Genomic DNA, 26,210 nt, shown 5'->3' with positions numbered 1-26,210 from the left:
TTTAATTGGAAAAATAAAGTTTGATTAAAAAGTAATATTTGGCCAACCCAGCCTGCTTAAAATATCCTGGCAAAATATTTAATTGTGTTAATTTTAATTCATGTAATCATGAACTGGAATATTCAAACAGGTTTTGATGGAGAGACAAATGAAGGATAAAGAAACATGGACCAGTGAGAGTCAGTGTTGCTTTCACATCCATCATGTTTATGGGAATTGTTCAAGGAGGAAACAAATCTCACAGATTAAGGCTAATTAGAAGCAGTATATACTTATATTTTGGCAAACCGCCGAACATGGTGCCATACATGCTATTAGCCTAAAGGGCTGGAGGCACTAAACTTGGTTTCTGGAGTGAATCAAAAATTGGCTCGATCAGAGGAAGTAAAGGGGGAGCTTTTTTAAAAAAAAAAATGCACTCAAACGTAAGAAAATGATTAGCAGAGTATCATTATTGTCAGGAATGATTTGAAAATGGAAATACAAACAAAACTGTAAATAAAAACACAGCAGGGGCACAGCAAATTACAGGAAGCAAGGGCAAATACCAACCAAATGAAATATTGTGCTTGGTAATGTGTAAGTTATTTACAGCACACCAAGGATAATGACCAAGAACACTGCTGGATAACATGTTAAAACCATAAATGTAACATCAGAGAAGTGATAAAACAAAATGACTATATACAAGAGACGGCACAAATTGGAAAGGATGACTGTACTGTGAGTATATGCCAAACTTATTTTGATCAATAGTACTCACTGATTTTACAAAAGGAAATTCTAGACTTGAGTGTGCAAGCTTACACAATTTGAAAAAAATGGTTCATCATTTGCAGATCAATTTATTGAAATCATTAACTGACAATGCAACCTGTTACTTTCTCCATAGGCACTGCTTGATCTGCTGAGCATCCAATAATAATGTAAATAGTAACCCACAGATGTTTAACCCTCAAGAAAATCTGTCTCTTCAAGCTTAAACTACATTTAGTTTATGTGACGAAGATGGATTATTCCCAATACAGTTGAGCTTCAGTCAATAAAAATAAGCAGCATGTCATAACTAGTATCAGTAGTTTTTACTGATCTATACAGCACTGCATGCATGAGCTACATAATGGAAATCCTGCCCACGCTCCCACAGCAACTTAAACCTGGTGTCATTCTATCTAGTTACACTGTCTGGAACAAAAGCTGAAACATTAGATATATTTTTGTGATACATGGCATTTTATCGCATCAGAACGTACCATAAGGTCTCTTTTTACTAGACTGGTCTGTAATTAATCACCTTGTTAAAATAAAAGAGACCATTATTCTAGGTTTGAGTTAAACAGAAACTGCTCTTAGACTTTCACTGTTCTCAACAGTCTTTTAGGCAGACGCCTAAGATAAACAGTTACTTTCAAATCTAACTTATTTCTTATAACTGAGATACAAAATAGATCATTTAATATTTGTTGAATCATAAAACTTCGTTATATGGAAGTCAGAAGATAATCTACTCCTGTTTATGTACATGTATATTTATGGCCTCAACTGGGCAAACAGTCTTTATAGCTTGACAGTACCGCAAATCACCTGTGAATGCGCTCAGCGGTGGACCTGTTCCCTTGAGTACCTGTCATGAATTAAATGCATTCAAGTGACATCTCTTCAAACAAAGCCCTGACTGAATTCAGAGGGAAGCTGCTGTGTTCTAATTTAAAAGGAACAGTTTTAATAACTTTATCAGTGAGCAACAGCTACCAATTTATCAAAATTTAGCATGCATAAACAGTGTGCACAATATAAAACAAATAACTCAAAAGCTAAGGTCTTTCAACTCTCTCAGCACTCCTTTTGGTACATTCTTTCCTTTAAACAAAAGCTTATAATAGAAAATGAACTCAAAATATCACATGCACACGTATGTATTCTTTGGCCCGAGTGCTCAAATTTTCCATTCATGATACACAAAAAATCAAAAAAAAAGTAACCAGTTATGAATTACTCAGATTGTCAAGATCTAATTGAGTTTACAAAGTTGACTAATTGGCCATACTAGCAAAGAGTCAGTCCAAAATTGAAGTCAGTGAGAAAGAAGGAAAATCTAATTGACTGGAATCAAGAAAAATGGTTATGGCTGTGGCAAGTCAATAACTTCACAGAAGTCACAGTATGATTTCTTCAAGCAATCACATAAATGGTGGTTGTAGGAGTCACAGCCTGGGTTTTCATGAAATAAAACACTCCAGAACTTTTTCAACATTGACATGTACATCAGATGGAATACTCTCTACTTGCCCTCATGGGTGCAAAGCTTCTACATTCTGGAATCTTGAAACAACACAGGAAAACAGTTAACTTGATAGGTATTCCAATTATAAGCATAGTCATTCTCCCTACCAATGGTGCAATATAAGTGCAGTGAATACAATCTACAAGATGCACAGCAGCAATTCACCAAAATTTCTTTGACAGTGTCTGCCAAATGCAAGACTTGTTTTCAAGGTACCGAGGGACACAGGAATATCAAGGTCTGCACTTCATGTAACAAATACCCTGACTTGAAAATATATAGAAAATTATCAAAAAGTTAATTTAGTGATTTTTCTGTGCTTTTGGAACTGAGCGTCACTCTAAATGACTTTTTAATTTGCCCAAACCTAGTTAATTGAAAATACAGTAGTTAGTCACCATGCTGAATAGCTAGAGATTTTCCAACCAAAATGAAAGCTCATGGTCCCTCCTGTGGATCAAATTATTTCAAACTTGATAATAATTTCTCCCTGCAACACACACAAAATACTGGAGGAACTCCGCAGGCTAGGCAGCATCTACGGAAGAGTAAACAGTTGATGTTTCAGGCCAAGACCCTTCATCAGAACTGGAGAAAAAAGTAGTCAGAGTAAGAAGGTAGGGGGAGGAGAGGAAGAAATACAAGGTGATAGGTGAAACCAGAAAGGGGTGAAGTAAAGAGCTGGGAAGTTGATTGATGAAATAGATAAAGGGCTGGAGAAGGGGAGATCTGGTAGGAGAGTACAGAAGGCCATGAAAGAAAGGGATGAGGGAGGAGCACAGGAGGGAAGCGATGTGTAGGCAAATTAGGTGAGGAGGAAAAAGGGGATGGGGACTGGCAGGGCTGGAGGGGGCCATTACCGGAAGTTCGTGAAATTGATGTTCATGACACATCAGGTTGGAGACTACTCAGATGGAATACCAGCTGTTGCTCTTCCAACAGTAGAGGGGGCCATGGATTGACATGTTGGATGGGAATGGGAAGTGGAATTAAAATGGGTGGCCACTGGGAGATCCCATTTTTTCTGGCATTTAATCTGAAGGACAAAAAATTCAATTTTGATTTCATCAGACCATAGAACCTTCTTCCAGCTGACTTCAGAGTCTCCCACGTGCCTTCTGGCAAATCCTAGCCAAGATTTCATGTGAGTGTTTTTCAACAGTGACTTTCTCTTTGCCATTCTCCCATACAGCTGTGACTGATGAAGCACCTGAGCAACAGCTGTATGCGCAGTCTCTCCTACCTTAGCCACCGAAGCTTGTAACTCCTCTAGAGTTGTCATAGGTCTCTTGGTGGCCTCCCTCACTAGTCCCCTTCTTGCACGGTCACTCAGTGTTTCAAGACGGCCTGCTCTAGGCAGATTTACAGTTGTGCCATATTCTTTCCATTTATCAATTAGGGACTTAACTGTACTCCAAGGGATATTCAGCCACTTGGAAATTTTCTTGCAACCATCTCTAGATGTGTGCTTTTCAATAACCTTTTCAAGAATTGCTTGGACTGTTCTTTTGTCTTATGGTGTAGTTTTTGCTAGGATACTGACTCACCAGCAGTTGGACCTCCCAGATACAGTTATATTTTTACTACAATCAATTGAATCACCTTGACTACACATGGTGATCTCTATTTAACTAATGTGACTTCTAAAACCAGATGGGTACACCAGTGATGATTTAGTGTGTCATATTAAAGGTGATGCAAACAATTATTTTGTGTTTTATATTTGCAATTAATTTAGATCACTTTGTAGAGATGTTTTCACTTTGTTACGAAAGAATCTTTTTCTGTTGATCAGTGTCAAAAAATAAACAAATTAAATCCACTGTGATTGAACGTTGTAAAGCAATAAAACATGAAAACTTCTGGGGGGGGGGTGGTTGGGGGAGAATACTTTTTATAGGCACTGTAGATAGTGGGTGGCCCATGATAGTAAAGTATTGAATGTCAAGAATCAGTGAAACAACTATGCCTGGCTGGAAATTCTCAGTGCCTGGTTCTCTTGTGACACAAATGTCATCTGCCACTTCTCAGTCCCTGTCTGACCATTGCTAAGTATGGATTATTTCATTGTTGAGGAGTTGGAAGTTAAACTGAACCTTGGCCAATCATCAGCAAACCTCCCCATTTGTGACTTTGTAATGGAAGAAGCAACTAAAGATGGTTGTATCCAAGATATTGTCACTAGAGACTCTTCCAGTGATTAGCTTGAGGATGGAACGACGTGACTAAAAATATATTAAAGATTTTTTTCCATTTTGAATCAAATGGGCCACCTAGACATTAATCCTTTTATTTTGAAGCATAGTGTCCATAAAGTCCAAATACAATTTAAGTCACCAAACACAAAAACACAGTAATTCATCTTACCTTCAATTATTTTCACATAAATTTTATTTGAACTATTGAAAACTATTGACCTGGGGTAGAGTCCTTGAAAGTGAGTCCACAAGAAAGACTTCCAGGTCATCAAGGGAATGGCGGCGTAAGGAAAAGGTCTCTCGACAAAAAAGAAGGTAAACTGCCCCAAAATCGAATTTAGACAAATACTTAATATTGCATAACTATATTAATAAAAGGGGCAAGGATGATGTCTAAGAACAAGATTAAAAAGTCCGCTCCGAAGGCTGATAAACATAAAGAGACGCAGCAAGGTGACGGGCCTACCTCCCCCACGGCAAGCCAGGACGGAAATAATGAGGGGGAATCGGTGACTCTGTCTTTGATTCTCGGAGAGATTCGCGAGTTCCAACAAGATAACAGCAAACAGCTGGAAGATATTAAAGGAGAAATAGTAAAAACTAACTCGCGGATAGATGAAGCCGAAGCGAGGATTGTTGGAATTGAAGAGAAGCTACAAAACGCAGAGGAGATGATAGCAGAAATGCTGAAGCTACAAGACCAGCTCCAGTGGAAACTAATATATCAAGAAGGCCGCTCGAGAAGGGAAAATATGAGGATCTACGGAGTTCCCGAAGGAACTGAAGGTAAACCCGGATTGATGATTTCCTTCGTGGAGAAGCTACTTAGAGCGAACCTTGATATACTGGCCGCAAAAGACCTACAGATAGAAAGGGCTTACCGCGCGTTGGCACCACAGCCTCCGGCAGGCGCCCAGCCCAGATCGATTCTGGTCAGATTTCTCAGTTACAGAACAAAGGAAAAAGTGCTTAAAAGGGCATGGCAAAAGAAAGGTTTCATGTGGAACAACTGTAAAATCAGTTTAGACCACGACTACGCACCGGGGATTCTTGCCAGACGGAAGGAATATACGGAAACACGGACAGTCCTGAAGGAAAACAACATCAAGTTCCAGACCCTGTATCCAGCTCAGCTGAGAGTCTTTTACGACGAAGGGACAAAAACTTACGCTACGGTGGAGGAGGCAACGTCGGACCTGGCGGACCGGGGACTACCTATTAAAGTTATCACCTAACCAGAGTCGCTACTGGAGAGGATTTGGCAGAAGTCGTGGCAGTTAGTGGGGCGAGGACGCTCCACACGAACCAGAGTGTCAAACTACAAGGAAAAACTGCAAATATTCAGACACGAATGTACAGAGAACACAGATTAATTAAGAGAAATGACTGAAAAGAGTAAATCGGACTTAAAGGTAAAATGAAAACTGGTAACTGAAAATAAACTAGGCAGAATAACTTGAATGATAGCAATTTGGTCGAGACATAAATAGGAGAAAATTCTCTATGATTATTCAAACTGCTGAGGGCCCTCTAACACAGGGTGAAGATAGAGGTTATCCCTCTGAACTGAGGCGGGTCGGTGCTCAGGCCTCACTGTGGGAAGTTGGGAAAAATTTTCAAATGTTACACGTTCAAAAATGTCTAGGGTGTGGTTATATGTCTTGGTTTACTGTTGAGAAGGGATTGCTTACTGTTTGGTTAGAAAAGGAGAGTGTTTTTTTTCTACTAGAGAAAAATGCAAACTGAATTGGTAAAAATAATTTCCTATAATGTTAATGGGGTTTTGAATCCAATTAAAAGAAATAAGATTATGTCTAAATTGAAAAAAGAGAGGGCACAAATAGTTTTCCTCCAGTAAACACATATGAGCCAATCTGAACATGGAAAATTAAAAAGAATGGGCTTTAAGCATGTACTTTATTCATCATATAAATTGAGTCACAAAAGAGGGGTAGCTACTTTAATATTAAGTACTCTTAATTATGAACATATTTCAGAGACTAAAGACAAAGAAGGACGGTTTGTAAAAATCACAGGAAGAATAGAAGGTACAGAAATAACATTGCTGAATGTTTATGCTCCTCCAGGTTGTGAATGGTCATTTTATAGACACATTTTTGACCTAATGGTCAGTTCTCAAGGGGTAGTAATTTGTGGAGGGGATTTTAATATTAGATTAAATCCTATATTAGATTCTTCAAGAATAGTTACTCAGAATAAACCTCTGACTTGGAAAGTGAATTCATTGATGGAGGAGTTGGGAATTATAGATGTCTGGAGGGAATTACACCCTACTAGTAAAGATTATACATATTACTCTTTCCCTCATTCAGCCTATTCAAGGATAGACTATTTCTTTAACTTTAATACAGATAGACTCAGGATAAAAAACTGTAATATTGCAACAATTGATCTGTCGGATCATAGCCCAGTCTCTATGTCTTTAATCCTGGAAAGGAAAATGAGGAAAACACTATGGAGGCTAAACTCACATATACTGAATAACCCGAAAGTAATGGAGAGATTAAGGGGAGAAATCAAAGAATATCTAGACCTTAATGACACGGGAGAAACATCACCAGTGATCTTATGGGATACATTGAAAGCTGTACTGAGAGGGAAAATTATTTCCATTACCACTCACATGAAAAAAATCAATGCACAAAAATTAGCAGACCTTCAAGGAAAATTAAAACAACTTCAAGTTGTAGATAGCAACAAAATTAATTCAAATTGAAAACAGGAAATTAGGAAATTGCAAAGTGAAATTGACAATATTTATACGTTGGAAACTCAAAGAAATTTTCTTTACCTGAGACAAAAGAATTATGAGGTAGGAGGTAAATCAGCTAGATTATTAGCATATAAATTACGAAAACAACAAGCAGACAATACAATTCATAAAATAAAGAATCCAAAGACAAAGCTTGTGGAGAGTGCAATAGGGAAAATTCAAGAGAGTTTTGAAACATATTATCGAGAGCTGTACACCCAACCCTGGGCCCCCAATGAGCCAGTGTATTGAATTTTTTTAGATCTACCTAAACTTACAGATTTACAAAATGAAAGTTTATTAAAACCAGTAACTGTCAAAGAACTGAACGTGGCCACCTCTAGGTTAAAGGCTGGAAAGTCCCCGGGTTCTGATGGGTTTACCTCAGAGTGGTACAAGTCCCTGAAGACACAGTTAGCCCCATTACTACTTAACACTTTTAATTGGATCTTGCAGAGAGGAGAAACTCCACCTTCCTGGAGAGAAGCGATTATTTCAGTTATTCCTAAAGACGGTAAAGATAAACTAGAATGTGGCAATTATCGGCCAATTAGTGTTCTTAATTTAGATTACAAACTATTTACATCTATATTAGCGCGCAGATTGGAAAAGCTTTTACCTGGCCTAATCCACTTAGACCAGACTGGATTTATTCAACAAAGACAAACACAGGACAACATAAGGAGAACTCTGCACATATTAGAATAGGTTAATAAGAACGAGACAGAGACAATGGTAGTAGGTTTGGACACTGAGAAAGCTTTTGATTCGGTTAGTTGGGTATTCCTATACAGAGTGTTAACAAGATTCGGCTTTCAAGAAAAGTTTATTAAAGTAATTCAGACTCTATATGACAGCCCTACAGCCCGAATTAAGATAAATGGGGACCTCTCTGACTCCTTCATCTTAGAGAGAGGCACTAGGCAGGGATGCCCAATTTCTCCTCTCCTTTTTGCGCTATATATTGAACCGCTTGCCCAACTAATAAGACAGAGCAAAATCGTAAAAGGTATCAAGGTGGCAGGGATTGAACAGAAAGCAGCGTTATTCGCAGATGATGTTTTGGTCTATCTGAGTGAACCAGAAAAATCATTTATAGGATTGTTTACACTGTTGGATGACTTTGGGAAAACATCAGGCTATAAAATAAATGTAAAGAAAACGCAGGTTATGTCCTAAATTATACACCATCCAAAAAAATTGCAGGATACATACGATCTTAAGTGGGAAGCTAAATCATTAAAATATTTAGGAATAACCCTGCTGAAGGATCTTTCAACACTGTCACAGGTAAATTATGGGCCATTAATCTCAGAGATAAAAGCAGATATGCATAGATGGAATCTTATCCCCTTTTTAAGTTTAAATTCAAGGATAAATACTATAAAAATGAATCTTCTTCCTCAGTTATTGTATCTTTTCCGTACTTTACCGGTGGAGGTAGATGATAATCAATTCAGGGAATGGGACAAATGGATTTCCCGCTTCATTTGGCAAGGAAAGAAACTTAGAATTCGATATAACACCTTACAGTTAGGGAAGGAAGGAGGAGGTATGGTTCTTCCTTGCCTGAGAAATTATTTTTATGCCTCACAGATAACCCCTCTGTTATATTGGTGTAATAGGGAATATAAGGCTAGATGGAAGGAAATAGAATTTGGATTAGTTGACAGTTTTCCTCTACAGGCCTCAATAGCTGACAAAGGATTGATGGCCCAGTTGGAAAAATTTAAAAACAGATGGATAAATCTTACATTAAAAGTATGGCAGAAGGTGGTTAATTCATGTGGAATTAATAACATGTTAAAACTCTTTAGATGGTGTGCATATGATACCGAATTCCTTCCCAACAGAGGAGATAAAAGATTTGAGCTATGGATAAAGAAAGGTCTTACAACCTACCTCTCATTTATAGATAAAAGAGTATTACAAAGTTTCCAAATCCTGCAGGACAAACATGGCCTAGAACATAATGACTTTTTTAGGTACCTTCAAGTACGAAACTATGTTAACCAGAGTTGTAGATATACAGACCTATCAACAGTAGAATTAGAATTTTTCAAGATTCTGAATTCGGCTTGCAGTTCAATATCTAGTAAATCAGTTTCTCGATTATATAATGCACTCTCCCATGCTAAAAATGTAAATACACTGTATATTAAAGAGAAGTGGGAGAAAGAAGCGGGGTTGGTACTTTCAGAGGAGACTTGGGGGAAGATCTGCAGCTTTCAATGGTCCTCGACTAATTCTTTGACTTGGAGAGAACATTGTTGGAAAAACATTATAAGATACTTCAAGACCCCATATCAGGAAAAATATAAAGATACAAATGTGATGTGTTGGAGAAGGTGCAGCTCCAAGTAGGCAAATCATTTTCATATTTTCTGGGATTGCCCTAAATTAAGTCTATATTGGGAAGGTATTCATAGAACATTAGTTAAGGTACTTAGGTCCCAGATACCTCTGAACTTTGAGACGCTCTATTTGGGGCATGTATTGTTTCTTGAACAGAAGGAAGATATAAAGTTGCTGCAGGCCCTCTTAGCGGCAAGTAAGAAATCAATCACTAGAAAATGGCTAAATCCAATACCACCTACATTAGAAGATTGGCACGAAATTATCCTGGAAATATTTAAAATGGAAAAGTTGACTTACTCCCTGAGAATTCAAAAAGAAACATTTTATCAAATCTGGAATAAATGGATTGAATATATAACCCCAATGCGAGCAGACTTTAGATGACTCTCCTAACGATTTATACTGCTCTTCTCATCAACACAGTAATATTGCTAACGTAAGTACCCCTAGTCTAAATGTCTTTTTTTTTTGTTTTCTTTTGGAAAATAGAGAATTAACACAAGTAAAGGGAAAGATTTGGGAAAGGGGTAAAAAAAATGAAAAAATTAAGTAAATAAGTACATAGGGATTGGATAATTATGTCTGCGGGCAGGAGCAAGCATGAACAAATTAGGATATAAACACCTACAATGGTTGTTACATAGGCTTATATACAACATTTTGGACCAGTGGAAATGGTCCAGAAGGGTTATATGGATCTATTATTACCATTTTTCTTAACAACTAATACCATTACTTAGCCTAATAGGTTAGATTTACCACAGTACATAATTATCTATTTAAGTGTTTATTTTCCTTTTATATCATCTCAATGTGTACTTAAGAATGTATAAATAATTGTAGTTTTATACATATAAAAAAATGGAAAAGGTTATAAGTGTGAAAAAAGTACATGATATTTGTGAATTCCTTATCCAAATAAAAATAAAATTAAAAAAAAAAACTATTGACCTGGTATTAATATTCTGACCAAATGGTTCGGGTACAAATGAGCTTCTATGTTTCTCATAACAGATTCAAACGAAGTCACACATGGTATTAAAATTGGTCTGGAAAATCTAAAGGACTGATTCGCTGCTTAAGGGAAAGAAGCACAGAGGCTACTGCAGGTGTAGGCAGCATTCAATACAGGACTTTAGAACAAATAATAATCGTTGAATATGGCACAGTACAAATAATGTACTTTTCACTGCAGTGTATTAATCCCAACACCAGATCTCTTTATCTTTGTTTAATCATCTCCTATATGTAGCATTATCAAAGGTCTCTTGAAAGACCAAAAAGATTGGTATATACTGATATACAAATTTGTCCAACATTATTTCTTTCATTGACGGCACTGACTCTGGCTAATCATTACATCATTTTCCAATTGCCTTAATAATAGATTCCAACTCTTTTCCTGGAATTTGCTACCCTTACGTTTGGGAACCTTTCTAGAATCTGAGATTTGCAACATAGCAAACAACGTTATCCCTATAGCCACTGCCTTCAAAAGCCCTGGTAAAGGGTCTCAATCTGAAATTTTGACCTACAGATGCTGCCTGACTGGCTGCGTTCCACCAGCCTTCAAAACTCCAGGATGCCAGTCATCAGGTTCTGGAGATTCAATGCTTTTCACTCTTTAATTTTTCAAATATTAATAGTTTTCCATCAGCGTTCATTTACTTGTGCTCCGTGGTACGATTGTTTCCTATTAATACACAATAATTTGGGCAAAGAGATGCCATGAGCTGCAGGACAATGGTTTCAAAATGGTAATGTAACCAATGAGTCAGCTCTGCACAGAAACTGATATAATAATCTGCCTGTTCTACGTACTGCAAGTGAATGTCCACGAGCCATGCTCCAGCCCCCTTACTAGATGGGGTTTGGCATGCTGAACACAAAATGCTTTCTTCTATTTCATTTTCTACTTCCCCTCCATCCTTTCAATCCATTAATGGTGGGCGCCACATTGGAGTAGCGTGTAGCGTGATGCTATTGTGGTCCTGAGTTTGGAGTTCAATTCCAGCACCGCTCTGCAAGGAGTCTCTGTATGAACTCCCACTGGAATGTGTGGGCTTTCCCTGGGTGCTCCAGTTCCCTCCCACAGTCCAAAAATGTACTGGGTAGGTTCATTGGTCCTGTGATCAAGTTAGGGTTAATCGGGTTGCGGGATTGCTGGGCCGCATGGCTCGAAGGGCGGAGGGGCGCTGTATTGCTAAATAATAAATATTGTCTTAATGTCATACTCTGTAAAGTATCATATCATGGTTTTGTATTGTTGTTAATCTTCACAACTACATGAAGCTACCAGCACCTTGTGTTGCTACACTTAATGTAGCTTGTGTGCCAATATACAGTATAAATTATATACTTCCTTATTATTTCCTTTCCTCAATTATTAATCACATTTAAAAGCTCCTGGATATGCACTTGAAGAGCCATGAATTGCAGGGCTACAGAACAAATGCTATGAAGTGGGATTAGACTGGATAATTCTTGTTTAACTGGCACAAACATAATAGGTCAAAAGGGCTCCTGTATTGTTAATTTTCAAGCACTACGATTTTCCAACAATGGATAGGAAGTGACAGTACAGCCAAACAAAACATTACCTTGTACTTCATTTTAGGACACGAATGGATGTAGAAGCCCATGTAATAATAACACAGATCAGGAACTGTCTTCTGTAGCTCAGTTGTAAAAGCAACTTCCCTAGAATAAATCATGGCACACAATCAAAATCAACGGGTATTTAAGTGTGTTATAAGCAATAAAAGGGTTATTCTTGGGCTATATTTCTCCTAGTTTCAGCATTCTAAAGATCTTTCTCTCCTTAATCCACTCCAATCATGCAAGGAGAATGGAAAATAACAAAAGCATTTTAAAGGACACAGCATTCAGAAAAGCATCTATGCCCAACACATGATGCTTCTATTTTAGCACCATCTCTACAAGTAGTTGATCTGAAATTCAAACAGCCTGCGATTAAAGACCCCATTTAGCAGTTTCTAGTTAATATTCATGTATCCCGATATTTTTCTTGAACAGAGATCATCATCCCCAGCTGGGTAGAAAACAACAGAATAGGCAATAATGAAAGCATTTTTCTCCTTTGTGTTTCAACAAGCAAGAGAGAAGACTTCTCAGGCGCAAAACTAATTCATATGCAAATATACCACCTGCACAAATAAAAGTATAAGCATGCGTCTTAATGGAAACTTGGAATTTTAACAATGCAGTCAGTTGTACTGATTGGAAGGAAAAGAATGAAAAAGTGTTTTCCCAGTTTGAAGTACGGCATACATACGGAAGAGAAATACATATTATATTCTACATTTTATTTTAAATTGCTGTAGCCTGTTTTTTCAGGGGCCAGTTCTCTAGAGAGCTTGCTTTAATAACCAGCAGAGTTGAAAATACTCTTAGTAATTGGAAGCAGTCTCATGCTAAAAAAAAATTAATTATGCAAAAACAAGGTAAGAATTAAATGCAAGAAATTTTTGATTTGACAATTTTAATTTGAGATCAAATGTTTTATTGCAAATTCAGATTTAGATCCTAGCTGGAATTGGACAGTATCTGGAGAGCTTGAGCATTTCTGAAACTTCAAATTTCAAGCAAGTCTTCAAGCTTTTGTGTCAAAGTTCCCCTTGATAATTACAGCTTTTTAGAGTGAGCACACAAAGTCACAGCAGCAAACTTTCCAAATGCAAATCATTAACTAAAAATTTTCACATTTTATTCTGACCAGTCGCGAGTGAAGATGTAGTTCCATTTAGAACAGTCTACCAACCTAAATCATATGCATATTAACAAAAAATATACAGCCCTTTCAGTCCTATTGATATGTGCCTGCATTTGTGTTCCACGTATCACTTCTCCTATCGCATTTCATCTGATTTATTGAATTTAGCATACTCTGCTCCAGCACATGCCTATCTAGTTTCTCAAGAGAGTGAATTTGTTGAATGCCTATGAGATGGCTTTGAAAGCGTCTGTAGTTGAGCCGACTAAGGGATCAGCTATACTAGGTTGGGTGTGATGTAATGAATCAGAGGTGATTCGGGTGCTTAAGGTAAAAGAACCCTTAGGAGGCAGTGATCACAATATGATTGAGTTCAATTTGAACTTTGATAGGGAGAAAGTAAAGTCTGACGTAGCAGTATTTTAGTGGAGCAAAGGAAATTACAATGGTATGAGAAAGGAGTTGGCCAAAGTAAATTGGAAGGAGATGCTGGCAGGGATGGCAGCAAAGCAGCAATGGCTTGGGGTTCTGAAAATGAGGAAGGTGCGGGATAGATGTATTCCAAAAAGAAAGAAAAATACTCAAATAGCAAAATAGTACAACCATGGGTGTCAAGGGAAATCAAAGCTAAAGAAAAATCAAAAGAGAGGCCATACAACAAAGGAGAAACCAGCGGGAAGATAAAAGATTGGGAAGCTTTAAAAAAAACCTACAGATAACAACTAAAAGAATTAGTAGGAGTGAAAAGATGAAATATAAAAGCAAGCTAGCAAACAATATCAAGGTGGATAGTAAAAGCCTTCTCAAGTATATAAAAAAATAAAAAGAGATTAGACTGCTAGAAAATGAGGCTGAAGAAATAATATTGCCAGGTGTTGAAGGGTGTGAGGGATGAGAAGTGAGTGCTGTTACCATTACAAGGGAGCAAGTGCTCAAACAGCTGAAAGACCCAAAGGTACATAAATCACCCGAACCACATGAACCACACCCTAGGGTCCTGAAAGAGGGAGCGGTAGAGATTGTGGTGGCATTATAAATGATCTTCCAAGAATTACTGGACTCTGGCATGGTTCCAGAGGACTGGAAAATTGCAAATGTCACTCGACTCTTTAAGAAAAGAAGCAGCAGAGAGGAAATTATAGATCAGTTAGTCTGACCTCAGTGGTTGGAAACATGTTGGATTCAATTGTTAATGATAAGGTTATGGAGTACTTGGAGACACAAGACTAGATTGAACAAAGTCAGCATAGTTTCCTTGAGGGCAAATCTTGCCTGACGAACCTGTTGGAATGTTTTGAGGAGATTACAAGTAGGATAAGTAAAGGGGCAGCAGTGAATGTGGTATATTTGGATTTTCAGAAAGCCTTTGACAAGGTGCCTCATGAGGCTGCTACCAAACTAAGAACCCATGGTATTACAGGAAAGTTACTGGCATGGTTTGAGCATTGGCTGATTGGTAGGAGGCAGTGAGTGGGAATAAAAGGATCCTTTCCTGGTTGGCTGCCAGTGACGAATGGTGTTCCGCAGGGGTCAGTGTTGTGACTGCTTCTTTTTATGTTGTATATCAATGATTTAGATGATTGAATAGATGGCTTTGTTGCCAAGTTTGCAGATGATACTAAGATTGGTGGAGGTGCAGGTAATGTTGAGGAAATAGGAAGGCTTCAAAAGGATGGACAGATTAGAAGTATGGGCAAGAAAGTGGCAAATGAAATACAGTGTTGGAAAATGCAAGGTCATATACTTTGGTAGAAGAAATAAATGAGGAGATTATTTTCTAAATGGGGGGAAAATCCAAACATCTGAAATGCAAAGGGACTTGGGTGTCCTTGTGCAAAACACTCTAAAGATTAACTTGGGTGTGTTTAAGGCAGAAATTGATAAGTTGTTGATTGGACGTGGCACCAAAGGTCATGGGGAAAAGTCCGTGGAGTGAGGCTGAGGAGGGGGATAAAAAAAAGAATCAGTCATGATTGAATGGCAGAGAAGACTCGATGGGCCAAATGGCCTAATTCTGCTCCTATGTCTTATGGACAAACCATAATTTTTGCTTGTCAAAGGAGCTACTTTGATTAGCAAAAGATGATATATGATTTGTCATAGCGCTTTTCACTTCTCGTTTTGTAGCTTGTTTCTTACCAATTCACATGTTCTGACCCATGTCATGAATCTTCTATGTGTTGTCACCTCATATCTATTGTGTTACCCTTAAAAACATTTACTTTTACTTCAATGTGTGATACAAAGCTGGCTAAGTGATTTTTCCTCTTGAAATCTTAGCTTACCACTCATTGTACTTTTAGCTTTTAACTCTTCGTACTAACTATACTTTTACTCCCCCAGAATTTCTGATGTGCGTAGGTATAATTGTAGCATGCATTTTACCCTCCCCATAACATCATCAACCTTCTAACATAAGCAGCATTATATATTAAATATGAAGCTATAATTAAATGTGGAGTCAACTAAGCTGTAAAGACTAGATACAATATTAGTACACAAGAATTACTCTAACGAAGGTTGAAGCTACTGATTTGTTAGTGTAAAATTCATTTATTTTTATACTTTATAGCACATTCTTTGCTCAATCTGTCAACTCTTATGTCCATGGCAATTTAACAGGATTAGCAATTGAATAGTTTATGATTTGCAATATTATTTTTGAGAACAGGACTACTTGTTGGCTCAGAGAGGACTGTCAAATCAGGGCTGAATTCATGACATAAGCATATACAAGTTGAAGAAAAGCAACATTTAAATATAGATGAGAATAATAATTTGGAGCAGGTAGTTACCTCAATGGAAACAAATCATTCAAATACCTGATAAGAGGTTGAGGTAAAATTACCGGCTGTCAACACAACATAGATTTTTACCCCTACTACATATGAATTGCACCCATAGAACAAGAAATAATGACAATGGCAACTTAAAAAATATATCAGGCAGATTAGTTTGATATGCATAGACTTACCCAAATATTAAGTCATTCTGAGGAGAAAGTCTTAAACCTTGTTCCCAACTGATGTTAAACAGATCTGCAGATGCAATTTTGCCTCCCTCCCTCCTTAAATAATAGAAATCCATGTGTGATTTTTCAGTGCAATATTAAGTTTCTGAATCCAAAATGTTGATGGAGAATTTATTTGGTGTCTTGGTTTTGCTTGTTAAATTGCAAGCAAATTTAAAAGCAATTCATTAGCACTTTATCCTCCATAAGAATATTTATCTATTTTATTTAGAGATACAGCATGGAATACGACCTTCCAGCCCCTCGAGCTGCACCATTCAGCAAACCCCAATTAACTCCCGATTTAACCCTAGCCTAATCATGGACAATTTACAATGACCAATTAATCTCCTAAACTGATATGCCTTTGGACTGTGGGAGGAAACCAGAGAACCCAGAGAAGGCCCAAACATTCCACGGGGAGGACATACAGATGACGTCGGAGTTGAACTCCAACGTTGCACGCTTCAGGAGCATCGCTCTAACTGCTAAGCTACCGTGGCGTCTGACCTGAGGATACAATGCATGCTAATAAGGAAATACACTTCAATACACAATGAAAAATAAATAACTGAACATCTCACCTGACTGCAGAATAAACACCCAAAGACAGGAATGCATAATCTGGATCATAATAAAGGTACACCGAGGAGACACAACGAGGAAGAATATCAATTACTCCCACAGCAATAATCTTTCCATCCAACCAGTACTGTTGGTGAAATGATCCATAACCCGAATCAGGACCCTCAGCTGGGTTCTCTGCCTAGAGAAGAAAAAATTTCATCAGGTTTGCCCAAACTATTTCATATATACCAAGTAAAATACTGAAATAATTTATTTTGTTAATTGTGCCTTAACTGAGCAAATTATGTCATCTAAAATTCAAATTCTGTATTTTTCTGTGTATGATATTCAATAATTTGAAAACTGGCTTATAAGAGTAACATTTTAAAGTTCAAAGGTTCATTTTGCTATCAAATTATACAATTCTGAAATTCTTCAATTCTCTGGGTAGCCATGAAACCAAAAAAGAAAAGAAAGGCAGCACCATCATCAAATCCCTCCTCTCCACATAAAAATAAACAAGATCGGGCAAAAAACAGCATATTAAAAACTGTAAGACTGAAAAATAAAGTCCATAGACCAAGACCACATCTAAAATGCAGAAAAAACCTGGGCAACACTCTCTGGGCACAGCGGCAGGCTCTCCCTTCTTTGGTACAGAGCAACTGATCTAAAGGCAAGTAGCTGACGCTCACCCTCTACATTCGCTTCAATGCTTCATTCTCCCTCATCGCTTTAACCAGCAAACAATGGGAACTTTCATCGTCGAATCAGAGCCAAACATTGGCATGTGCCCCATCCTGCATCCTGCCCACTACAACGTTCGCACACACTGCCTCGGCCTCCTAGAATCCTGTCGGAGACTCCAAACCATCTCCAAACTTCCACACTGGCCTCGTCACTTTAATTGGCAAACAATGGAAGCTATAATCGGGAAAATGGGGTCAAACATTGGCTTGCACCCGTCCTTCAGCCTTGTTGCCATGAGGTGCACTCATGCTGCCTCTGCCACCCGGAATCCTCTTAAAGAGCACTGAAGCACCCAAACGATCTCCAAACAGCAAAACAAGGGCTCTTACAGTTCCAGAATCATATTCAAGATAAGAAACAAAAGAAGTGAAACACGTGGTTTCATGATCTATCCAGATGTTGACCAAACGAGCACTGTACGTAGCTGCAATCTTGATCGGAAGCGACCGGTATTAGCTCTTCCACAACAGGAAATGGCATGACTTTTCCTCACGTTTATCTTAACTTCTTTACAATATTTTTAGAACATTCTTAGAATATTAATGCATTTTAATTAATACTTAAAATGCACTTATTTTTCTCTGAGGGTGAAATATTGTGCAATAGCCTGAGACAATTCAAACCCACAACTTTTGAGTTATTACATTTTATTGATGCAAGCTTTGACAGAGAATATTAATATGCCAATTCATTACAAGGAGTATCACAGCTAACTTTGATCTGTCCCTGATCTAACATGAGCTCCTTCCAATAGTTATGACAATTATACTCAGCGAACACTGCATTCAGGATGTGGGGAAATAAGGGAATTTATACAGGAAACATTACTGGTCAGAATGGCTGAATGTCAATCCAAATACCTATTGATATGAAGATAAACCTGAAAGATTTGTGTTCAATTCTTCAGTATTACATAAATATTCATATTTAAGTATTTTAGAAAGAAAATACTCTAGGTTGTTATTTATTCTCTATAAACTTCAGAGTTCTCAATTTATTTTGCAATATAAAATACTTAATTGAATTGCAATTCTTCATAGACTACAAATAGTCTATAATCAGCATATAGGACGGAGATTGAAAATCTGGTTGAATGGTGCCACAACAACAACCTATTACTCAATGCTAGCAAAACCAAGGTGCTGATTATCGACTACAGGAGGAGAAAACCAGCTCAATGAGCCAGTCCTCATCAAGGGATCAGAGGTGGAGAGGGTCAATAACTTTAAATTCCTTGGCATTATCATTTCAGAGGATCTGTCCTGTGATTACAGTGAAGACATGGCAGTGACTCTACTTCTTCAGACTTGCACAGATATGGCATGTCATCTAAAACTTTGACAAACTTCCATAGGTGTATAGTGGAGAGTATTCCCATTGTTGCATCACAGCCTGGTAAGGAAACACCAATGCTATGAGTGGAATATCCTACAAATAACAGCGCTTATAGCCCAGTCCCCACCATTGAGCACATCTACACAGAGTGCTATCAGAGGACAACAGCATCCATCATCAAGGACACCCACCATCCAGGCCATGCTTTCTTCTCACCATTGCCATCAAGAAAGGGGAAACGGGAGACTTAGGTCCCACACCATCAGGTTCAGGAACAGTTATTACCCCTCAGACACCAGGTTCCTGCAACAGCATGGTTAAATTTATTTTTCACAAACACTGAATTATTCCATAACCTATAGACATACTTTCAAAGACTTATGTTCTCAATATTATTGATTTAGTTATTTTTTTTTGTAATTGCACGGTCTTATGCACATTGGTTGTTTGTCCACCTTTATTTGTTTGTGTAGCTTTTCACTGATTCCATTGTGTTTCTTTGTAACTACTGCGAATGCCTGCAAGAAAATGAATCTCAGGGTAGTTTATGGCGACTCTGATAATACTTTGAACCAGACAGCTAACTGAGAATTAGACAAAGAATTAAAGAGACCAACTGATGCACTGAATCAATTTTTCCACTCTTCCAATTAAAGTACTTGCTGCTGAATTACCCAGAAGTAAAACCTGTGACTTGTAGCTTTTTGCCCCCTTTCTGTAAACTGTATTGTCATACTTTTCATATTGATAAAAGTTACTGAAGGTGTATGCAAGGTGTAAGATGAGCTTCAGCAGCAATCCACCCAAATTAGTGCCCACCACATCCACATTGAAGTCCCTGCAAGTTGGTTCCCAACCTGACAAGCACCAAAAATAAAAGATCAAAGTCAAACGACATTCAATACTACTGTGTTCTCCAGTTTAATTTATCCAGTCACATGCACTTCAATTGAATTAATTTTGGAAGAAGTGTACATCCATTTCAGCAGAGGTAATGGTGGATGAATATCTACCCATTTATTTTTAAAATATGATCTTTTTTTGGGTGGATTTGTACTTTTACAGAAATCTTATCTGATTAAACAAAACTGTCGTATTATTGTTCCTGCTCCACCGAGATTGGTTATACATTCCTTCAGTGCTTCTCCCTTGGCTACTGCTGGCAGATGCAGACCTTGTTAGCAATTGGCCCTCTAAGACTGGTCACACTGAAGCTTTTAGAAAAAGTGAACATTAATCAAAATGCACAGAAAACAAATATACTAAAAGGGGTAAACAACCACAGAATGAGGCCAATTCATTCTTACCTCTGTTCCAGGCCTGATATTCTGAAGAATTGCATTACTTAAGCAAATATCACCTTTTAAATAAATGCATTTACAAGCAAAAACTTGTGACCAGTAGACTGAGACTGCAACACTGCCAAGCACACTATCTACAACTTAAGAATGCCGTCACTATCAATGGAGTCCTAGTGATGGTTTTTTTAAAAATCAAAAGGGTAGTGGCATGTTGGCATGGTACTTGCTTTAACCTGGTCCAAGTGATGATTCACCAGGTTATCACTTTCTTGCCAGATCCCAGGACTGATGTAAAGGCACTGTAATGCCAAAGCAGCTCAGAATCAGTTCAAATCAATGTTTTTAGCTATGCCTCATTAGGTACTAGAGTCTTTATCTTTTCAAAAGAACAAGCACAACAGTATAAATATTAGAATTGAATTCATAGTATAGGTCATAAAATACTCATAATTGTATACAAGGCTTTAAGAAATCTTCAGAGGGTCTAACCCCACATCCCTAATCACAATCTTAGACCCACGAATATTAGTTTCCTTAATGTTCCTAGAGCAAAGCATATAAAAACTGGTAATGCAGCCTTTTGTTCTTAAGCACCAAAAATCTGGGATACTCTACTGACTGAGTTATACCAAACAAATACTGTGGAATGTTCCAAAACACTTCTAAAAGACCAACTTTTAAAAATTTTTTTGGCTGACTTATAGGATTACTTAATGCCTGCTGGTGTTGATTACATTTATATAATTTGGTATATTTGATTATATTTTATTTTAATGTTAGTCTTTACTTATGATTTTTAGTTTTCTCATATATTTATGACCATATTGATTTATCTTTACAATTTATATAAAGCACTTTGAGTCTGCATCTTAATGTATGAAAATTGCAATATAAAAAAGTTATATTATAAATAAATGACCTTGATTATAAGATATCAGATGCTTTAAAAAGTGGCACATATTTTAAAAATGAACACATGATGGTGAACCACTCAACAAGGATGGTGATAGAGTAACCATGGTGTTTCAAGGCAACCTTATTAAGAACATTAAAAAAGTAGTCAAACAGAACTCTCTCCAAAGCCAATAAAAGTAACTGGCATCTCTATTATTTATTAGACCATAAGACCATAAGATATAGGAGCAGAGGTAGGCTATTCAGCCCATCGAGTCTGCTCCACCATTCAATTATGGGCTGATCCAATTCTTCTAGTCATCTCCACTCCCATGCCTTCGCCCCGTACCCTTTGAATTCCAAATCATTGACATACATCGTAAAAAGCAGCGGTCCCAACACTGACCCCTATGGAACTCCACTGGTCACCAGCAGCCAGCCAGAATACGATCCCGTTGTTGCCACTCTCTGTTTTCTGCCGATCAGCCAATGCTCCACTCATGATAGTAACGCCCCTGTAATTCCATGGGCTCTTCTCTTCCTAAGCAGCTTCATGGAGGGCACCTTGTCAAAGGCCTTCTGAAAGTCCAAGTAAACCACATCTACTGCATCTCCTTTGTCTACCCTGCTTGTAACTTCCTCAAAAAATTGCAGCAGGTTCGTCAGGTAGGATTTTCCTTCAGGAAACCATGCTGGCTTTAGCCTATCTTGTCATGTGCCTCCAGGTACTTCGTAACCTCATCCCAAACAATTGATTCCAACAACTTCCCAACCACTGATGTTAAGCTAACAGGTCTATAGTCTCCTTTCTGCTGCCTCCCACCCTTTTTAAATAGCAGAGTAACATTTGCAATTTTCCAGTCATCTAGTACAATGCCAGAATCTATCGATTCTTGAAAGATCATTGTTAATGCCTCTGCAATCTCTCCAGCTACTTCCTTCAGAACCGAAGGGTGCGTTCCATCAGGTCCAGGAAATTTATCCACCCTAAGACCATTAAGCTTCCTTAGCACCTTCTCAGTTGTAATTTTCACTGCACATACTTCACTTCCTTGACACTCTTGAATGTCCGGTATACTGCAGATATCTTCCACTGTGAAGACTGATGCAAAATACGCATTCAGTTCCTCTGCCATCTCTGCGTCTCTCATTACAATATCTCCAGCGTCATTTTCTACTGGTCCTATATTTACCCTCAACTCTCTTTTACCCTTTATAAACTTAATAAATCTTTTAGTATCTTCTTTGATATTAGTCACCAGCTTCCTTTCATAATACATCTTTTCCTTCCTAATGACCTTCTTAGTTTCCTTCTGCAAGTTTTTAAAAGCTCCCCAATCCTCTATCTTCCCATTAGCTTTGGCTTCCTTGTATGCCCTCACTTTTGCTTTTACTTTGGCTCTGACTTCACTTGTCAACCACGGTAGTGTCCTTCTTCCATTCAAAAATTTCTTCTTATTCAGAATAAATTTGTCTTGCACTTCCCCCATTTTTCACAGAAATTCCAGCCATTGCTGCTCTGCTATCCTTCCTGCTAGTATCTCTTTCCAGTCAACCTTGATCAGTTCCCCCTCATACCATTGTAATTTCCTTTATTCCACTGAAATACCGACACATTGGAACTTAGTTTCTCTTTCTCAAATTTCAAAGTGAACTCGATCATACTGTGATCACTGTTCCTCAAGGGTTCCTTAACCTTAAGGAACCTTAAGGGTCTCTTATCACCTCCAGATCATTGCACAGCACCCAATCCAGCACAGCCGATTCCCTAGTGGGCTTAACGACAAGCTGTTCTAAAAAGCCATCCCTTAGACATTCTACAAATGCTTCCTCTTGAGGTCCAGTACTGACCTGGTTTTTCCAATCCACTTGCGTATTAAAATCCCCAACGATTATCATGATATTGCCCTTCTGACACAACTTTTCAATCTCCTGCTGTAGGTTGTAATCCACATCCCGGCTGCTGTTTGGAGGCTTGTATACAACTGCCTTTAGGGTCCTTTTACCCTTGCCACTTCTTAACTCAACCCACAGAGACTCTACACCTTCCAACCCTATGTCATCCCTTTCTAATGATTTAATATTATTTCTCACACACAGGGCCACACCACCCCCTCTGCCTACTAACCTATCTTTCCAATACACCTTATATCCTTGGATGTTCAGTTCCCAATGGCAGACATCATTTAGCTATGTTTCAGAGACGGCCACAATGTCATACTTGCCAATCTGTAGCTGAATTTCAAGATCGACCATTTTATTTCTTATGCTGCGTGCATTCAAATATAACACTTTTAGTCCAGTATTGCTCTCTGTTTTAACTGCAGCATGCCTCTATTGCCCTGTAACTCATCCCACTGGCTGTGATTATGCCTCATCTCCTGCCTGTCCTTTCTATCATCTCTGCTGCACACCATCTTTAATTTATTTCTGTTTTCCCCTTCCTCAGCCCTATCACTTCGGTTCCTATCCCCCTGCCAAATTAGCTTAAACTCTCCCTAACAGCTCTATTAAACCTGCCTGCTAGGATATTGGACCCCTTTGGCTTCAGGTGCAACCTGTCCTTTTTGTAGCATATGTACTAAAACAGAAGAGATAACTGAAGCACAAAGACCACTTTATCTCTTGTGTCAAGAAAGTAGAGTACAAAACATATAAAGCTCTCTTCTCCAATGCTATTCCTTTTAAAGTGCAAGTGTGAGCTCATTCTAGTGGCACTCAATTTACCCACTAGTTTGGAGAAGCATGTTTTAGGACCAAAATCTCAAGCTTTACAAAATACTTCACTTTAAACTAATCACACTGGTGCTTTTAATGTGAGAGTTTGCATTTACTCTTTGAACATTAAGTATAATATGCAGAAGGCAATTAAATCAAAGGTGTTACTGATGCCAGATATAGAAAATATTGGGGGGGGGGAATCACTGAAAATTACAAAGCATACTAAATTCCAGTTCTTATCGAGTCAGGATTTAACAAAGAAAATAAAATCAAACTACCTCAAAAGTTTCATGTTGCTATTCCAGGTACTTTTCCATCTTAGTTAATAGAAGCATATAGATCAAAGTGCGTATATGTCACCATATACTACCCTGAGATTCAATTTTCTTGTAGGCATTCACAGTAGAACAAAGAAATACAACATAATCAATGAAAAGATGCATACATCGACTGACAAACAGCCATTCAAAATGGCATTGGTGCTATGCAGCAATGTTTTGTGGGCAGCTCACTAAACTACTAAATATGTACATATAGATTATGCACAGCTAATCTATACCACTCTATTGTTGTGATTTTTGTTCACTCATTTCTGTTGTAAGCAATATAAATATGACCATTCCTAAATTGCTCTTGAAAAAGTAGGGCCAAAACGGTTTTTGGGACCAAGATGGAACATGTGATGAAAGCATTTCCAGGATACTATAAGGTAGGAAGTTCTAAAAATTGGATTACTTTATTTCATTGTCGAGTTCAATTTGGAATGCAACTTCTTGGCAATGTCACAAAGTATTGCCTGATCAGCAAGATGATAGATGTCATAATGCATTTTGCAGATGGCATAAACTGCAGTAACAGTGCCTTTGTGATGGTGGTGGGGGAGATCAATGTTTGGACTGGCAACTGAGGGTGGCAATTATGTCAGCTACTTTATCCTCAATAATGTCAAATTTCTTGGGTATTGATGGAACTACACACTTGTGGCTAAACACAGCATATTCCATTACACTTATGACACAAATTGCAGATGTTTTAAAGGCTTGAAGAAGTCAGGAGTTATGTCAATTTTCATGACTAACTAGAATCAGATGTGCTCTTGTAGACAGAGTATTGATGTAGACGATCCATTTAGTTTTTGACCAAAAGTGTGTCCAAAAATGGCAAAATGAGGAGATATTGATTGTTAAGTTCAAGTTTGTAATTCAACCATCCATGAATATCCATGAATATAGCCAAATGAAACAGCTTAACTCCGGCCCAAAGTGCAAAGCACAGTACCAACAGCAACAAATAGCACAAGGCACGTGTAAGTTAGCAAGCACAAAGAAGATATCAATAAAACACAGTCACACAAAAAATATGTAGTCCAAAACCCTGAGTCCATGTATGTTGCTGCAATCTGCGGTTGAACACAATACAGCTTGTCTTCTGCCAAGCAAACACTGGGAGCAGCACCAACTCCAGTTTAGATACCATGTCAAGCCGCCGCAGGTAGAGTTCACCGACTCTGCCACCTCTCTCCTGGGCGGCTGTAAACAGGTGACACCATAACTTAAGGCCTAGTCCTCGCTATGTCAAGGGCACACAGATCCCCCACCAACCGCCCATGCTGTCCACCAATAAATCAATGAATCAGACTTGTAATATTCCGGATTAATAATGTCCATCAGGGTCTTGTGACCTTAAGAAAAGTGACTAAGACGTGCACTGACTGTTAGACTGCACACCAATTCCTCCAACGTCTCTCTGATGCAGGCAGCAGCACAATCTGCACCAAGTCTAGCTCTTGAGGCACAACGTTACTTATCTGATCCAGCCAGAATAACTCCTGTGCTGGCAGAGGGATTTGAATTGCAATGTTACCCGAAGAATTAAGAATGTGACTGAGGTCATCTGCAAAAAAAATTGGCAACTCTGACATGGAGGAATGGTACTTGATTAATGCGGGGAAACTATTCTTTTTAATTCTGTTTTTCTTAATGATGACTGGCAAAATTAAATCTTATTGAAAATGTCACAAATCAAGGTCACACTAGATGCTATATAATACCAATTTCTATCTCCATTATTTTGGTTTATTTTTAATATACTTAATGTTTATAGAAATAGTATACCTAATATTGAAAATTACTGTGATTCCATTGAAACTTGTATTCAGAAGTTATCTTCAAGGTAAGACTTTAAATCAGAGAGCTTGATAATCAGCATTCTGGTCAAATGCAAGCATCAGCATTCTTTTCAAAACTCAGATAAAATCATAGTTGGAGTGCTCAACTAATCAAGCTG

At 38.0% G+C, this 26,210-nt stretch overlaps 1 protein-coding gene across 6 annotated transcripts in view; it reads right to left on the bottom strand.

Moving 5' to 3' along the window:
* Window positions 1–26,210, bottom strand: part of LOC140185802 (arginyl-tRNA--protein transferase 1) — a 180,602-nt gene that overhangs the window by 73,232 nt on the left and 81,160 nt on the right. For all 6 annotated transcript variants that reach the window (XM_072239501.1, XM_072239504.1, XM_072239505.1 and 3 more), the window contains 2 exons: window positions 16,941–17,122; window positions 12,214–12,313 (listed from right to left, as the gene is read on the bottom strand). In XM_072239501.1, coding sequence (XP_072095602.1) covers window positions 12,214–12,313; window positions 16,941–17,122 — 282 coding nt within the window. The remainder of the gene's footprint in view (window positions 1–12,213; window positions 12,314–16,940; window positions 17,123–26,210) is intronic.

This window comes from Mobula birostris, chromosome 21 (assembly GCF_030028105.1).
Source record: "Mobula birostris isolate sMobBir1 chromosome 21, sMobBir1.hap1, whole genome shotgun sequence".
NCBI lineage: Eukaryota > Metazoa > Chordata > Chondrichthyes > Myliobatiformes > Myliobatidae > Mobula > Mobula birostris.
Note: the sequence above shows the minus strand (reverse complement) of the source record. Positions and strands in the feature narration are given on the sequence as shown.